This window comes from Scylla paramamosain, chromosome 4 (genome assembly GCF_035594125.1).
Source record: "Scylla paramamosain isolate STU-SP2022 chromosome 4, ASM3559412v1, whole genome shotgun sequence".
NCBI lineage: Eukaryota > Metazoa > Arthropoda > Malacostraca > Decapoda > Portunidae > Scylla > Scylla paramamosain.
Window position 1 is genome coordinate 15498039 of NC_087154.1, and position 17680 is coordinate 15515718.

Sequence of the window (17680 nt, forward strand, 5' to 3'; positions counted from 1 at the left end):
CGGCGTTCCTCAAGGCTCTGTGTTAGGACCAGTACTCTTCATAATGTACATAAATGATATTGATGAAGGGATAAACTGCAAAATAAGTAAATTTGCAGACGACACCAAAATAACAAGTAGAGTTACGTCTGTGTCACAATGGCAGGAACTGCAGTGTGACCTCAATAAACTAACAAGCTGGGCAGAAAAATGGCAGATGAGATTCAATATAGAAAAGTGCAAAATTCTACATATCGGAAGCAACCATGTTCAGGTGAGATATGTAATGAATAACATGCCACTGTCAAGTGCTGATAGAGAAAAAGATCTTGGTGTCGTTGTGTCAAACGACCTAAAGCCGAGTCAACACTGCACAGAAACAGTAAAGACGGCAAATAAATTAGTAGGGTTCATTGGAAGAACCTTTGAATTTAAATCAGAAAAGGTTATACTTGCCTTATATAACTCACTGGTGCGCCCTCATCTAGAATACTGTGTACAGTTCTGGTCACCATACTACAAAAAAGACATTGAAAAACTAGAAAAGATACAGCGCAGAGTCACAAAGATGATTCCAAGATTGCGCAATAAGCCGTATGAGGAACGGCTGGAAGAACTAAACCTATTTAGTTTAACAAAGCGCAGGATAAGAGGAGACCTAATTGAAGTGTTCAAAATTTTCAAAGGATATAGTAACATTGATGCACATGAATATTTTACCATTGATCATTCTAACCTAACAAGAAATAATGGATTCAAGATTATACCCAAACGTTTCAAATCCCACGAGGCCAAACATTTCTTCTTTAATCGTATAGTAAATATATGGAATAAACTTCCTGCAGAAATTGTAAACAGCAATACTATTGAATCATTCAAAAATAAAATAGACAGATATTTAAAAGCAAATCCCCAACAAGCTCTCTTCTTGTCCGAATAATTACTAAATTCACTATTAAACTCTTATTCAACAGACACCATTTTTAATATAACTTGTATTAACTTTCAGATAGGCGTATAGAGTTCACCGTAGGGTGAATAGTAGAACTTCCTTTCATCCTTTCCTATGAAAATTTCCATGTCAGTTTTTCCATACTGCATGGTACTTTTCCCAACTATTTCCATGCCAGCGCAAGCTGGAGGGAGTGGTGGGTGGGGAGGAGCCTTCTGCTATGCTGTCCTGTCTCTCTTCACTGTAGCTAGTTAGAAGTAGTTACCAAACAGCCTTGCAAGGACCAAAAGGTCTGTTGCTGTTTGGCTTTCCTTTGTATTCCTTTGTATTCCTTTGTATTCCTCCTCCTCCTCCTCCTCCTCCTCCTCCTCCAGTTTCTCTGGTTTTCAGGTAAATGTCAAAAGTGAACATTTAAAAATATGTATATTTAGATATATGTACAGAATTCTTGGAGAAGGGTGTGGCGTGTACGGGACAAGGGATGTCCTCCACGTGGTGCAGCGTTACACCCTGGCAAGAGACTGCCGGACCCGGCTGTAGGGACGCTTAGCGCCTTCAAAGAGTGCTGACAGTACAAATATGGGCGGGTTGTCTGCACTCACAGTACATGAATATATTCATAGTTATAGCTGTCAAATTACATAAATAAGGCAAAGGACAAACTACTTATAGCTAAGAATAATATATGCCAAAATACATTAGAGAGAGATTAACTCTGGAGAATACTCAGAGGATTGATTGACAGACCGCAAACAGCGAGTAGTAATTAACGTGTCGTGGTCCGAGATGTTGCAAGGAATTGGTTTATAAAGGCTACTGTAAAACTCACAAACATTTTCATATATTAATTAATAACTACTAATTATTTACATTTCTTACAACTCAATTTCTCACTCGCATTCATCTTCAGGTCATTCAAAGTTATTAGGTGAAACCTTATATCTCTTCAACATATTCACTGATCAACGCAATCATCGTGCAAAACACAGACAATATCAAATGCACAAACACAACAAATATTCAGTCGGCGCCATTAATGTTCAGTTAGAAAAACACACATGATATCAGCAACACATCAATTACTATAAACATTCCATGACTGAGTAAATCTTCGTACATCATACACATCTGTCATACCAAACATAAAACATCAGTTAAACATCCTGCTCCTCCTTTAATAAGATCATTGATTTATAGACTGCATTACGTTTTCAAACTCCACTTACTTTGAGGTTATTCCGTCCATCTCGACCCCTCTCTGGTGAGGCCCTCTGGAACCTCTGGGTGTGTGTCTGCCACTCTCCGCTACTCTCCGCTACTGAATTATTCCACTGTTACACGCTATAATATACAATCGTTTGGGACTGCCTATTTCCCTCAAAAAAACTATCGTTATTTTCATAACATTTTACATATCTACCATTCACATTGCTCATCTATGCATGTGATCCGCCCACAGGCGTGGTGCTTGATACAGAAGCCAGTCAGAGGGTAGGGGCAGTTTGAAGGCGGAGCATTAAGTGGGCGTGTGTATTTTGCTATAGGCTGACGTGTCCTTCTTGGTGCCTCACGCCTCCTGGCCTACTTTCCCTTTCAAATCCTTTCTCTGCCTTGTCCCTACTATCATTACCGTTAATCCCTGTTTGACCCAGGCTGCCTTCCCAGGTTGTATGGCCGTCTTCTTGTTGTGGGCTGCTTGGGTCCTGTGTCCTTGTTTGTGTTTCCTCGGTTCCCTCGATATCAAGTGGTAATTATCTTCCCTTTCCCGGGTAGTATGATCGTTTGTTATTCTCCATACTTCATTCATCTTCTCCATTTCTTCTTTCTTCTTACTTATTTTATCTTCTCTTCTTTCTTTTTCCTTATTTTGCTTTCTTTCGTCTTCTTCTTTTTTGACAGTACAATATATATTGTGGTGTGGGGTCACCACAAACGCTAATTCTTAAAATTGGATTAATGTAAGTAGTGGCGTTCCTCAATGTTCAATCTTAGGACCGATCCTCTTCATAACATATATCAATGACATAGATAAAGGAATCAGAAGTAAACTGTCAAAATTCACAGGTACTAAAATTGCTAACAAAACTGACACCAAATCAACGTCAAATTTTGCAAAATGATGTATACACTCTCATTGAATGGTCTGAAATGTGTCTTATAAATTTAATTTTGATAAATGCCACGTATGAAGTATCGGAAATAGTAATGCGCAGGAAAAAAAAAATAAAAAGTAATCCCCCCATCAAAAGTTTGGATCCTGAGAAAGATCTGGGAGTTTTAGTGACAACAGATCTTAAACCAAGCAAATTCTGCACCAAAGTCATTCAAATTGCCAATATATTAGTAGTTTTCATTAAGAAGATCTTTCACCTTCAATTCTGTGAAAAAAAAAAAAAAATCTGGCCTTGTACAACTCACATGTACGTCCTCATCTTGAATACAATGTTTTTGTCATCCTACTACAGAAGGAATATTGAGAAATTGGAAAAAAAGACAATACGAAGTAGAGTAACGAAAATTACTTGAAAGCTTCGCAATAAACCCTACAAGAAAACGTCTAAAGAACTAGATCTATTCTCCCTATCCAAACGCATGCTAAGAAGGGATCTGATATTGCTTTACTAAACTTTTAAGGGCTTCACAAATATGAGACCCGAATTCTTCCTAAGACTCAACATGTCTAGTATTACAAGAAACAATACAAATAATAGGTAAGCGATTTAAAACAAATGAAGCCAAACATTTTTCTTCAATCGTGTCATCAATATGTGGAATTGTGTTCCATCAAGCGTCGTTAACTCAGGTACTGTACACTCATTGAAAACCTGTCTTGACAAGTATGTAGACACTAATTCCCGGTTGTCATTGTTCATGTCTGAATAACGAACACGTTCACTCCGTACTGTCCGTGCTGGCATGTAGATTGTATGTGGTAGAAGTAGTCCTCCTCTCTTTCTTAGTTTTCTCTCACATTCCATGTTGTTTTTTGTTTTTTTTTCTATAAAATATGGTACCATTTCCTTTTTCAGGTGAGCCTTGCCTGGAGGGATAGGGGGTGGGGGATGGAAGGACCCTTCCTCCGTGCTATCCTTTCTCTATCAATAATAAAGTAGAATAGTTACCAAAACAGACTTGTAAGAACCTCTTGGTCAGTTACTGTTTGGACTTTTTTTTCTGCAAAAGAAATAGATTCAGTACATAAGTAACAGAAAAAAAAAACAGTACAAAATATAGATGTAAATGCCAATGATACCGTGCAGTGCATACAGAATAAAAAACAAGATCTCCATCGTTACAAATACTGAACTGTCAAAACTTACAACTTACAAGATACGACACGGAAATAAAAGAACACAAACCCGCTACACTACAATGATGGTGCTGATGACGATGATGACGGTAATAATAATAATTATAATGGTAATAATAATAATAATAATAATAATAATAATAATAATAATAATAATAATAACAACAACAACAACAACAGTATCACATCACTACGTATCGCCTCACGCGGGGAGGAGGGGTGGGAGGGGCACAGGTCTTTCTTCTTTTTCATGCAGTATTCTTTTTTATACCTATGAAGCATAAACACACTTCCAGCCTCCGCTGGTCCCCCAACTCTCTCTCCCTTAATCCCTCCCGACGCCGCCCTTCCTCCCAGTCAGAAGCTTTCATCCTGCTGATAGGTAGTAAAGCCTGTGTGAAGAAGTGAGTGCTTCACCAGCTTTTTTCAATGACAATTTCATTGATGTCTATGTTGAGAGTGGACGTGAATTACGAATAAAGCAATCCGTGGTTCTCTGGGCTGAGTCATTCTCGTGCTGCAGGATGGACAGGTGTAATGGTGTGTTGTTGTTATTGTTGTTGGTGGTGGTTGTGGTGCAGCACAGGGGAGGGTTCCAGGAGGCGGCTCCAGACACAAGGAATGCCTGCCTCTGTAAAGTTCTCTGATCTCACCTACTGCTATTTGCACTCCACGACATGCTCCCACAAGTCAACAATTATCTAATTATCACTGTGGGAATGAACGCTCACATTAGAATCAGCAGCAGTTTTTGTTATTGAACTTTTAGTGCTGTATGAACACAGGAAGGGAAATCATGTGTTCAAATATTTCTTGTTTACCGTTGGGGTTTCATGGCGTATTGACAGTGTTGGGAACCCAGTGTTTGTGCGGTCATATCCCATACAAAATACAATAAATAAATAACGTGATGAAAAATAATTCACATCATAATTCTTTAATACATACTGGCGTGAGCATTAGATGGGGAAATAAACCAACTTTACAGAAAAGATGGGGAAGATGGGGAAATAGACCAACTTTAAAAATAAGAAAAAGGGCCCTCGTGACCCAGTGGGTAGAGTGATGCACTTGGAGTTTGGCGTGAGGGAAGTGAGGGGCGGTTAGGTTCGAACCCCCCTCTCGGAACTCACAAAGAACTTCAAAGAGCATCCATCCATCACCATGTGTGCCTCAAACACACAGGTACGGTGATGGAGCTGCCCACGGGGAGGAGGGGAGGTGAGTGCGCAGCACCTCCCTACTCCTACCCAGGGGAGGAAGGCACCGCCTTACCGTTCCCGGGAGAGCAAGGGAGGTGAGTGCACAGCGCTTCCCTCCCTTCTCTCCCCTACCTAACCCTGGTAAGTCTACGGACTACCAGGCAAAAAATAATAAAAAAAAATAAATAAATAGATAAAAAGCAAAAAAATAAAAATAAATAAATAAAGGTGAGTGCATAGCCCTTCCCTTCTCTCCACCTAACAAACAGGAAAAAAATAAAAATAAAGGTGAGTGCATAGCGCTTCCCTACTCTCCACCTAACAGGAAAAATAAATAAATAAAAAAATAAAGGTGAGTGCATAGCCCCTTCCCTTCTCTCCAAACCTACCAGGCAAAAGATAGAAAAAAATAATTAAAAGAAAAAGGTGAGTGAGTGCATAGCACTTCCCTTCTCTCCCAACCTACCATGCAAAAAAAATAGATAAATAAATAAATAAATAAAGTAAATAAAAACCTCCATACCATATCGGACCTCGGGAGAGCAAAGGAGGTGCGTGCCCAGCACTTCCCTTCTCTCCCCAAGTCTACGGACTACCAGACCAAAAAGAATAAAATATATATAGGTGTAAAGAAAAAAAAAAACAATAAAATAAATAAAAAATCAATAAATAAATAAAATGAAAAAAAAGTAAATAATCAAAGTAAAAACCATAAAACTCCTATTCCCTCCCCCTCAATAAAACTGACTGAGTCTGTCAATGAACAGTAAATAATATCAATAAAACAATACCAACCTGACTGACCCTGACAACTCCCAAGACCACCACCCCACCTGGGAAGCACGGGAGGTGAGTGTGCAGCACCTCCCTACCCTCCCCAGTCTCCTAGTTTGACTTTGACCACCAATCTGACTCATCCTAGCAACTTCAACAGTACAGACCACCACCAGTACTGTCCACCCCGGCAAGGTGAGTGCGTAGCACTTCCCGTGACTCATCCTGGCAACTCTAAAGACCCACCATCCTGACTGACCTTGGGAAGCACGGGAGGTGAGTGTGCAGCACCTCCCTACCCTTCCCAGTCTCCCAGTTTGACTTTGACCACCAATTTGACAACTGTACAGACTACCACCACCATCCCTCTGAACTTGGCAAGGTGAGTGCGTAGAACTTCCCTTGACTGACCCTGACTGACCCTGGCAGCTCAAAAAACAACCAACTTGACTGACTTACATATATGTAATATATCACATATATGTAACTGATTGGCCCTGGGGAGCATGGGAGGTGAGTGTGCAGCACCTCCCTACACTTCCCAGTCTCCCAGATTGACCTGACTCATCCTGGCAACTTCTAAGAGCAACTCTGACCCACTGTGACCCTGATCCCTACATCCCTACATCTTATCCTGTCCTGGCTAGATGAGTGCGTATCACTTCCCTACCACCAGCCTGACTGCCCCTGGCAACTCTAAAAACATCCAACCTGACTGACTTACAAATCTTACTTACCACCAAACTGACTGACCCTGGGGAGCATGGGAGGTGAGTGTGCAGCACCTCCCTACCCTTCTCAGTCTTCCAGTTTGACTTCCACCACCAATCTGACTCATCCTACCAACTCCAAATGTACTACCACCACCACCCCTCTAATCTTGGCAAGGTCAGTGGGTAGCACTTCCCTTGACCTGGCAACTCCAAAAACAACCAACCTGACAAATGTTACAAATGTAACCTGGGGAGCATGGGAGGTGAGTGTGCAGCACCTCCCTACCCTTGCCAGTCTTCCACCAACCTGACTTGAATCATGACTGGGTAGCAGGGGAAGTGAGTGTGCAGTACCTCCTGCTGCTGCTGCTACCTGCTGACTTCACCACCAACCAACCAACCAACTGCTGTTGCTACCGTTGTTGCTGCTGCTGCTCAGGCCACCAAACTGACTGTCTTAGAAGAAGCTGCTATCGCTGCTACCGCTGTTGGTGCTACCGCTGTTGCAACGCCATCAGAAGAAGAAGCAGCAGGAGTAGTAGTAGTAGAAGTAGTAGTAATGATACTGTTGCTGCTGCTGCTGCTGCTGCTGCTGCTCCCGCTGCTGCTTCTGCTGCTGCTGCTGCTGCTGCTTCTGTTGCTGTTGCTGCTGCTTTTTTTTTTTTTATGTAGGAAGGATACTGGCCAAGGGCAACAAAAATCTAATAAAAAAAATGCCCACTGAAATGCCAGTCCCATAAAAGGGTCAAAGCAGTGGTCAAAAATTGGTGGATAAGTGTCTTGAAACCTCCCTCTTGAAGGAATTCAAGTCATAGGAAAGTGGAAATACAGAAGCAGGCAGGGAGTTCCAGAGTTTACCAGAGAAAGGGATGAATGATTGAGAATACTGGTTAACTCTTGCGTTAGAGAGGTGGACAGAATAGGGGTGAGAGAAAGAAGAAAGTCTTATGCAGCGAGGCCGCGGAAGGAGGGGAGACATGCAGTTAGCAAGATCAGAAGAGCAGTTAGCATGAAAATAGCGGTAGAAGACAGCTAGATATGCAACATTGCGGCGGTGAAGACAGTCAGTTAGAGGAGAGGAGTTGATGAGACAAAAAGCTTTTGATTCTACCCTGTCTAGAAGAGCAATATGAGTGGAACCCCCCCAGACATGTGAAGCATACTCCATACATGGACGGATTAGGCCCTTGTACAGAGTTAGCAGCTGGGGGGGGGTGAGAAAAACTGGCGGAGACGTTTCAGAACACCTAACTTCATAGAAGCTGTTTTAGCTAGAGATGAGATGTGAAGTTTCCAGTTTAGATTATAAGTAAAGGACACACCGAGGATGTTCAGTGTAGAAGAGAGGGACAGTTGAGTGTCATTGAAGAAGAGGGGATAGTTGTCTGGAAGGTTGTGTCGAGTTGATAGATGGAGGAATTGAGTTTTTGAGGCATTGAACAATACCAAGTTTGCTCTGCCCCAATCAGAAATTTTCGAAAGGTCAGAAGTCAGGCGTTCTGTGGCTTCCCTGCGTGATATGTTTACCTCCTGAAGGGTTGGACGTCTATGAAAAGACGTGGAAAAGTGCAGGGTGGTATCATCAGCATAGGAGTGGATAGAACAAGAAGTTTGGTTTAGAAGATCATTAATGAATAATAAGAAGAGAGTGGGTGACAGGACAGAACCCTGAGGAACACTACTGTTAATAGATTTAGGAGAAGAACAGTGACCGTCTACCACAGCAGCAATAGAACGGTCAGAAAGGAAACTTGAGATGAAGTTACAGAGAGAAGGATAGAAACCATAGGAGGGTAGTTTGGAAATCAAAGCTTTGTGCCAGACTCTATTAAAAGCTTTTGATATGTTCAAGGCAACAGCAAAAGTTTCACCAAAATTTCTAAAAGAGGATGACCAAGACTCAGTAAGGAAAGCCAGAAGATCACCAGTAGAGCGGCCTTGACGGAACCCATACTGGCGATCAGATAGAAGGTTGTGAAGTTATAGATGTTTAAGAATCTTCCTGTTGAGGATAGATTCAAAAACTTTAGATAAGCAGAAAATTAAAGCAATAGGACGATAGTTTGAGGGATTAGAACGGTCACCCTTTTTAGGAACAGGTTGAATGTTGGCAAACTTCCAGCAAGAAGGAAAGGTAGATGTTGACAGACAGAGTTGAAAGAGTTTGACTAGGCAAGGTGCAAGCACAGAGGCACAGTTTCGGAGAACAATAGGAGGGACCCCATGAGGTCCATAAGCCTCCCGAGGGTTTAGGCCAGCGAGGGCATGGAAAACATCATTGCGAAGAATTTTAATAGGTGGCATGAAGTAGTCAGAAGGTGGAGGAGAGGGAGGAACAAGCCCAGAATCGTCCAAGGTAGTGTTTTTAGCAAAGGTTTGAGCAAAGAGTTCAGCTTTAGAAATAGATGTGATAGCAGTGGTGCCATCTGGTTGAAGTAGAGGAGGGAAAGAAGAAGAAGCAAAGTTATTGGAGATATTTTTGGCTAGATGCCAGAAATCACGATGGGAGTTAGATCTTGAAAGGTTTTGACATTTTCTGTTAATGAAGGAGTTTTTGGCTAGTTGGAGAACAGACTTCGCATGGTTCCGGGTAGAAATATAAAGTGCATGATATTCTGGTGATGGAAGGCTTAAGTACCTTTTGTGGGCCACCTCTCTATCATGTATAGCACGAGAACAAGCTGTGTTAAACCAAGGTTTAGAAGGTTTAGGACGAGAAAAAGAGTGAGGAATGTACGCCTCCTTGCCAGACACTATCACCTCTGTTATGTGCTCAGCACACAAAGACGGTTCTCGGACGCGGAAGTAGTGGTCATTCCAAGGAAAATCAGCAAAATACCTCCTCAGGTCCCCCAAACTAGCAGAGGCAAAACGCCAGAGGCACCTTCGCTTAGGGGGATCCTGAGGAGGGATTGGAGTGATAGGACAACGGAGAAGAAAGGGTGACACCATAAGCAGAAGGATTAGAGGTCAGGAAAAGGTCAAGAATGTTGGGCGTATCTCCAAGACGGTCAGGAAGGAATACGAGTAGGGTGTTGCACCAATTGCTCTAGGTCATGGAGGATAGCAAAGTTGTAGGCTAGTTCACCAGGATGGTCAGTGAAGGGAGAGGAAAGCCAAAGCTGGTGGTGAACATTGAAGTCTCCAAGAATGGAGATCTCTGCAAAAGGGAAGAGGGTCAGAATGTGTTCCACTTTGGAAGTTAAGTAGTCAAAGAATTTCTTATAGTCAGAGGAGTTAGGAGAGAGGTATACAGCACAGATAAATTTAGTATGAGAGTGACTCTGTAGTCGTAGCCAGATGGTGGAAAACTCGGAAGATTCAAGAGCGTGGGCACGAGAGCAGGTTAAGTCATTGCGCACATAAACGCAGCATCCAGCTTTGGATCGAAAATGAGGATAGAGAAAGTAGGAGGAAACATAAAAGGGGCTACTGTCAGTTGCCTCAGACACCTGAGTTTCAGTGAGGAAAAGAAGATGAGGTTCAGAAGAGGAGAGGTGGTGTTCTACAGATTGAAAATTAGATCTTAGACCGCGAATGTTGCAGAAGTTAATGAAGAAAAAGTTGAGGGGGGTGTCAAGACACTTTTTAGGGTCGTCGACAGAAAGGCAGTCCCACCTGGGAACATTTATGGTCCCCTCCCCAGATGGGGACTCCGAGGCTGGTGTAGGAGTCGCCATGATGATTTTAAAATTTTTGGGTGAAGGGTGTGTGTGTTATTAGGTGCTTGTAGTTTTGTGTGGAGGAAGAGAGTTGTCTTTAGAGGGCAGGCTGTGACTGCCCCCTTGTGTTGTGAGACACAAAGGGAAACGTTGAGTGAGGTCACAGCTGGGTTTAATGATAAGTTGACAGCACCCCCTGAACAGTGCTTTAGACCTCACTGGGAGTAATTATCGTTTCGGCAGGTGTCTACTGCCTCCTCCTACTAACTAACCTACTGCTGCTGCTGCTGCTGCTGCTGCTGCTGCTGCTGCTGCTCCCGCTGTTGCTGCTGCTGATGCTGCTCCTGTTGCTGCTGCTCCCGCTGCTCCTGCTGCTCTTGCTCTCGCTGCTGCTGCTCTTGCTCTAGCTACTGCTGCTGCTGCTGCTGATGCTGATGCTGTTGCTCCCACTGCTGTTGCTGCTCTTGCTCTCGCTGCTGCTGCTCCTGCTCTCGCTGCTGCTGCTGCTGCTGCTGCTGCTCATGCTCTCGCTGCTGCTGCTGCTGCTGCTGCTCCCGCTGCTGCTGCTGCTGCTGCTGCTGCTGCTCCTTTCCGCTGCTGCTGCTTTTCCCCGCTGTTGCTATTCCTCTCCGCTTTTGCTGTTCCTCCCCGCTGCTGCTACTGCTCCCCGCTGCTGCTGCTACTCCCCGCTCTTGCTGTTCCTGCTCCCCGCTGTTGCTACCGCTGTTGCTGCTGTTGCTCCTCGCTGTTGCTGTTTCTGCTCCCGCTGTTGCTGTTGCTCCCTCTGCTGCTGCTGCTCCCTGATGTTGCTGCTGTTGCTCCCGCTGTTGCTGCTGCCTCCTACCCTCTGCTGCTGCTGCTCCCTGCTGCTGCTGCTGCTCCCCGCTGCTGCTACCGCTGTTGCTGTTGCTGCTACCCGAAGTTGCTACCGCTGTTGCTGTTCCCCGCTGTTGTTGCTGCTGCTCCCGCTGTTGCTGTTGCTCCTACTGCTGCTGGTGGTCCCCGCTGTTGCTGCTGTTGCTCCCGCTGTTGCTGCTGCTCCCCGCTGTTGCTGTTACTCCCGCTGTTGCTACCGCTGTTGCTGCTGCGATCCCTGTTGCTGCTGTTGCTGCTGCTACCGCTGCTACCGCTGCTGTTGCTGCTGCTCCCGTTGTTGCTGCTGCGACCCCTGTTGCTGCTGTTGCTGCTGCTACCGCTGCTACCGCTGTTGCTGCTGTTGCTACCGCTGTTGCTGCTACCGCTGCTGCTGCTGTTGGTGCTGCTGCTACCGCTGTTGTTACTGCTGCTGCTGCTCCCGCTGTTTCTGCTGCTACCTCTGCTACCACTGTTGCTGCTGCTGTTGTTGCTACCGCTATTGCTGCTACCGCTGTTGCTGCTGCTGCTGCTGCTATCGCTGCTACCGCTGTTGGTGCTACCGCTCTTGCTGCTGCTGTTGCTACCGCTGTTGCTGCTGTTGCTGCTGCTGCTGCTACCGCTGCTACCACTGTTGCTGTTGCTGTTGCTGCTATCGCTGTTACTGCTGCTACCGCTGTTGCTGCTGCTACCGCTGTTGCTGCTGCAGTTGCTGTTGTTGCTGCTCCCGTTGCTGCATCTACTGCTGCTGCTGCTTTTGCTGCATCTACTGCTGCTGCTGCTTTTGCTGCAGCTGCTGCTGCTGCTCCCGCTGCTGCTGCTGCTCTCGCTGGTGCTGCTGCTCCCCGCCGTTGCTGTTGCTCCCACTGCTGCTGCTGCTACCGCTGTTGCCGCTGCTGCTGCTGCTACCGCTGTTGCTGCTGCTGCTGCTGCTACCGCTGTTGCTGCTGCTGCTGCTACCGCTGCTACCGCTGTTGCTGTTGCTGTTGCTGTTGCTGGTACCGCTTTTGCTGCTACCGCTGCTACCGCTGTTGCTGCTACCGGTGTTGCTGCTGCTGCTGCTGTTGCTACCATTGCTACCGCTGTTGTTGCTACCGCTCCTGCTGCTGCTGCTACTGCTACTGCTGCTGCTGCTGCTGCTGCTGCTGCTGCTGCTGCTACCGCTGTTGCTGTTGCTGTTGGTACCGCTGTTGCTGCTGCTGTTGCTGCTACCGCTGTTGGTGCTACCGCTCTTGCTACTGCTACCGCTGCTACCGCTGTTGTTGTTGCTGTTGCTGCTGTTGCTGCTACCGCAGTTGTTGCTCCTTTTGCTTATACTGCTGTTGCTGCTGCTGCTATTCCTGAGGTTGATGCTGTTGCTGCTACCGCTGTTGTTGCTGCTGTTGCTGCTACCGCTGTTACTGCTGCTGTTGCTGCTACCGCTGTTGCTGCTGTTGCTGCTACCGCTGCTGCTGCTGGTGCTTCTCCTCCCACTGCTGCTGCTGCTGCTGCTCCTCGCGCTGCTGCTGCTGCTGCTGCTCCCGCTGCTGCTGCTTATGCTCCTGCTTCCGCTGCTGCTGCTGCTGCTGCTGCTGCTGCTGCTGCTGCTGCTGCTGCTGCCGCTCCCGTTGTTGCTGCTGCTGCTTGTGCTACTGCTCTTGCTGCTGCTTGTGCTGCTGCTCTTGCTGCTGCTGCTGCTGCTGCTCCTGCTGCTGCTGCTCCCGCTGCTGCTACTACTGCTGCTGCTGCTGCTGCTCCCGTTGTTGCCGCTGCTGCTGCTGTTGCTGCTGCTGCTGCTGCTGCTCACGCTCCTGCTGCTGCTGCTGCTGCTGCTGCTGTTGCTATTGCTGCTGCTGCTACCCCTGCTGCTGCTGCTCCCTCTGCTGCTGTTGCTCCCCGCTGTTCCTGTTGCTCCTGCTGCTGCTGCTGCTGCTCCCGCTGATGCTGCTGCTCCCGCTGCTGCTGCTGCTCCCCGCTGTTACTGTTGCTCCCGCTGCTGCTGCTGCTCCCCGCTGCTGCTGCTGCTCCCCGTTGTTGCTGCTGCCCCCGCTGATGCTACTGCTGTTGCTGCTGCTGCTCCCGCTGTTGCTGCTGCTGCGCTGCTGCTGCTGCTTCCCGCTGTTGCTGTTGCTCCCGCTGCTGCTGCCTTTTCCCGCTGTTGTTAATGCTCCCGCTGCTGCTGCTGCTCCCGCTGTTGCTGCTGCTTCTGCTGCTGCTGCTGCTTCTCCCGCTGTTGCTACCGCTGTTGATACTACTGCTGTTACCGCTGTTGCTGCTGTTACCGCTGTTGCTGTTGTGCTGCTGCTACCGCTGTTGCTGCTGCTGCTGCTGCTACCGTTGTTGCTGCTGGTACTGCTGCTACCGCTGCTACCGCTGTTAGTAGTTGGGAAATTGCCACCAGAGTCGCCCTTCGCAATATGGCATGCCGTCAGAGTCGCCCCTGGGTGGGTGGGGTGGGGGGTGGGGTCCCCCCACCCCCCACCCCACCCCACCCCAGGGGCGACTCTGACGGCATGCCATATTGCGAAGGGCGACTCTGGTAGCAATTTTCCATAGACCCAGGCTTGGGAAGGGGGGGTGATTCACGACGGCAAACACCAAGGGGGAGGGGGGGGAGCGGGACGGTGACGGCGACACTGACGGAGAGGTGGGGAGGCGTGCGTCCTTATCCTTCGGGGACGATGGAGGATGGGAGAGGGGAGGGGGGAGGGGGAGGGGGAGGGGGGATGGGGATCCCATCCCACCCCCTGGAGCGACTCTGATGGCATGCCATATTGCGAGTGTGGACCTTATCAAGTTGCAATGGGGAAACCTGACAGCAATTTTCCGTAGACTTCAGTGGCAGTCCATTTCAGGATGGAGACCCAGGCTTGGGAAAGGGGAGGGTGGCGATTCACGACGGCAACACCAAGGGGTGGGGGGGGAGGGAGGGGGGGAGGGACGGTGACGGCGACACTGACGGAGAGGTGGGGGGGCGTGCGTCCTTATCCTTCGGCGACGATGGAATGACTAAATGAATCAATGATGGTGGGTGGAAAATAATTGAGTGAAAGGAGGGGGGGGGGGGTGTGGACTGGCGGCCAGACGTGGAAGTCGCCACACACACGCGTGGTTAGGTGACTGTGACGGCAATGCCGTGTAGGTCGCCCTTTCACGTCCCCCCCCCCCACCCCACCCCCCCAACCCACCCACCCAGGGGCGGCTCTGACGGCAAGCCATATTGCGATGGTGATCCTGATAGCAATTTTCCATAGACCCAGGCTTGGGAAGGGTGGGGGTGATTCACGACGGCAAACACCAAGGGAAAGGGGGGGGGGAGCGGGACGGTGACGGCGACACTGACGGAGAGGTGGGGAGGCGTGTGTCCTTATCCTTCGGCGACGATGGAATGACTAAATGAATCAATGATGGTGGGTGGAAAATAATTGGGCGAAAGGGGGGGGGGGTGTGGACTGGCGGCCAGACGTGGAAGTCGCCACACACACGCGTGGTTAGGTGACTGTGACGGCAATGCCGTGTAGGTCGCCCTTTCCCTTTCATTCACAAGAATCCGGGAGGGTGGGATGACTGAGTGTTGCCATCACGTGTTCCCTCCGACATCTCAATACATCCCCTATGGTCAAGGTCGTCGCGACTGCCGCACGAGATCCCGTTACCTGTCCATCCTTTTTACCTGGAGAAAGCGTCTGTGACGGCCAGGGCGGAGCGGCGGGCTCTTCCACTTTCACCGACCACCAGCGGCATGGCCGACGTAATACTTATGTCGGATGGCGGTCTTATTATTATCATTATTATTATTATTATTATTATTATTATTATTATTATTATTATTATTATTACTATTATTATTATTATTATAGCCGACACGTGCCCCCTCCGATATCTCAGTACATTCCCCCTATGGTCAAGGTCGTCGCGACTATCCACGCTGTACCGCTATAATCTCCAGTCTGGCGACGTATATATGTCATGAAAAAGTAAAGTTTAAAGTCAGTCTGTTAGTTGACAGGGTTTAAAAAACATGTCGTTGAGAGATAGTGACGATATATACGTATACCTATCTTCTCTTGCAGGTGGTAGGTCATTTCCCAAAAACACAACAACAGAATTTGAAAACAGAATCTTACCCATTCATTTAGACACCAGCAGGGATTATGAAGTCGGCCTGTGTAATATTTTATTCCCTAAATATTTCTACTGCATTACGGAAGGGGATCCAAATTCTAGTATATCGTTCTATGGTCGGGTTAAGCAGTCAGACTTTGATATGTATGAATATAATATGTATACCTATCTACCGGAAAGGAATATCATCTCCAATTTTACCGATAAGAACATACCAGCCATAACTAAGGCGATTAATGGACAGATAGTGAGAGAACTTCAAGCAATCTTGAATGACTCCTTTAAGATCTATTTCCCTTACTCGGATATCATTTATTATGACCACGACTTGGAGCGGGTCGTTGTGAATAACGCGATTGTCCCTCCTAATGACGATCGTATTTACAGTGATATAAGTATAAAATTTGCATCGCATATAGCTCGCATTCTGGGTTTCAATCCAAATTTTCGCTACACCGTCTACTTTCAAAGATCTGGCGATGTCATTTCATCTTCCAGCGCGAGCGAAGCTTCCTCCTCATTACCCATAAAATTATTCGCTCAATACGTACCGCGAGCTGATGCAGGGACGGATTATATGTACGTTTATACCGACATCATTTCTCCCTCGCGATTTGGTAACCAACTAGTTAATATATTAGACCTCATACCACTCCCCGGCGACAGCACCAGTAAAGGTGCGAATTCAGTTACGTATAAACCACTTTCTGTATCAACTATAGAGAGTGTGGCTATCAAAATTGCTAATCAAAGAGGCAAACCTATTCAGTTTGAAGATGGGGAAAACAGTGTTACTTGCGTGTTACATATAAGACCACGTTAACTTTGCGTCTCGGACGTAAAGTTTTGAAGAGAATCGATCAAGGTGGGATAATGGGTGGAGTGGAGGATAATGAAACAGGCAGGTGTTGCCTACTTCCGAGGCAAGTCACGCACCTCGCGACCATCTGCGCGGGAAGCTTCAGTGTTTCCCCGCGCGGCATGGCGGCCGGGACAAAGTGTTGACAATGTTATAGAAAAAAAAGAAAAGAAAAATGGGTGTTCATTGTGGAACAGCAGAGGCGCGGCTTTTATGTGAAGTGTGTGGGAGATGGCACACTAATCCATCCTGCCCCTCATGTGTGGAAGACCAGTGTGATTTATGCGAGCGGTGTGGACTTCTGTTTCCACATCCACCGCCAGAACACACCTGCGAAGTTGGCAATCCTGCTTCTTCTGGTAAGCATTATTACTTATTTTGGCGGGAATGTATAATAATAAAGATGAAATGACTGTCAATCTTTACAAGTTTGAGCTCTGAGCACATCTTCCTGTACAGGCTCACACTCGATTGAGGTTGGACAGAACGGCGGCGTAGAAGGTCCACGTCGGCGGACGTCACAAGGCGACATCCCACGCGGAGGCGGGGGAAGAGGTGAGAAAAAAAAAAAAAAATACTACAAATAATAAAGCAATAAATACGGTGCTGCCGCCACTACTAATATTCTTTTTTTTTAAGACTCGCCACGGCCGGGACCGAGTGGATTATCGGGGAACGTATTCAATTCTTCCGAGACTTCAAGTCCTTCACTACCTACACAAGGTAAATATCAATTCAATAATAATAATAATAATAATAAAAATAATAATAATAATAATAATAATAATAATAATAAACTGTCGCTGCTACTTCTATTTTTTCTTCCCAGACACGCCACAAGCGGAGGCGGACCACGATGAGTGCAGCATGGCGGGAGAGTCGGCGGATGCAGACCTTGACGAGCGCGGGATGCCGGAAGAACCGCGGTTAATTGACTCGAGGGAAAATTTTATGAGGAGCTTCACCAGACATCAATATGACATACCTGATCATGTAAGCAGAGATCCACTCGGTCTACTTACCGAATACAGGGAGTTCTTTATACGGGAAATTAGATCATATTTCACGTCACACGGCTCGCCATTCCCCCCCACCCTGAAAATATTTTCACACATTTCTCTGTTACTAGTGAAATTCTCTACCTTAGGGGAGGATGAACATCGAGTCATTCATATTGCTTTTAGAGCACGACTGATCACCTATCAAGATGTGCCTGACCTTGTTGATTTATGGATCCATCAGCTGAACAGTCGGCTGGAAAGCCTTACCAGCG

The 17680-nt window shown here is 46.8% G+C and overlaps 1 protein-coding gene across 1 annotated transcript; it reads right to left on the bottom strand.

The window, feature by feature from the left end:
* Positions 1–1434: 1434 nt before the first annotated feature.
* LOC135100124 (uncharacterized protein DDB_G0271670-like) lies at positions 1435–16939 on the bottom strand. Its single transcript, XM_064003089.1, has 4 exons — positions 16834–16939; positions 12918–13388; positions 11957–12298; positions 1435–1523 (listed from the first exon to the last, which is right to left on the bottom strand). The coding sequence occupies exons 1-4, from the start codon at positions 16937–16939 to the stop codon at positions 1435–1437; spliced, it is 1008 nt and encodes a 335-aa protein (XP_063859159.1).
* Between the last annotated feature and the right edge of the window lie 741 nt (positions 16940–17680).

Coding starts and splice junctions, on each gene's coding strand:
- LOC135100124 (XM_064003089.1), bottom strand. CDS start 16,939: ATGTCGCCTTGTGACGTCCGCCGACGTGGACCTTCTACGCCGCCGTTC. Junction 12,299..12,917: donor GAGCAGCAGCAGCAGCAGCA/GTGGGAGGAGAA, acceptor TGGGAGCAACAG/CAACGGCGGGGAGCAGCAGC. Junction 1,524..11,956: donor CAGCAGCAGCAGCAACAGCG/GTAGCAGCAATA, acceptor CTGTGAGTGCAG/ACAACCCGCCCATATTTGTA.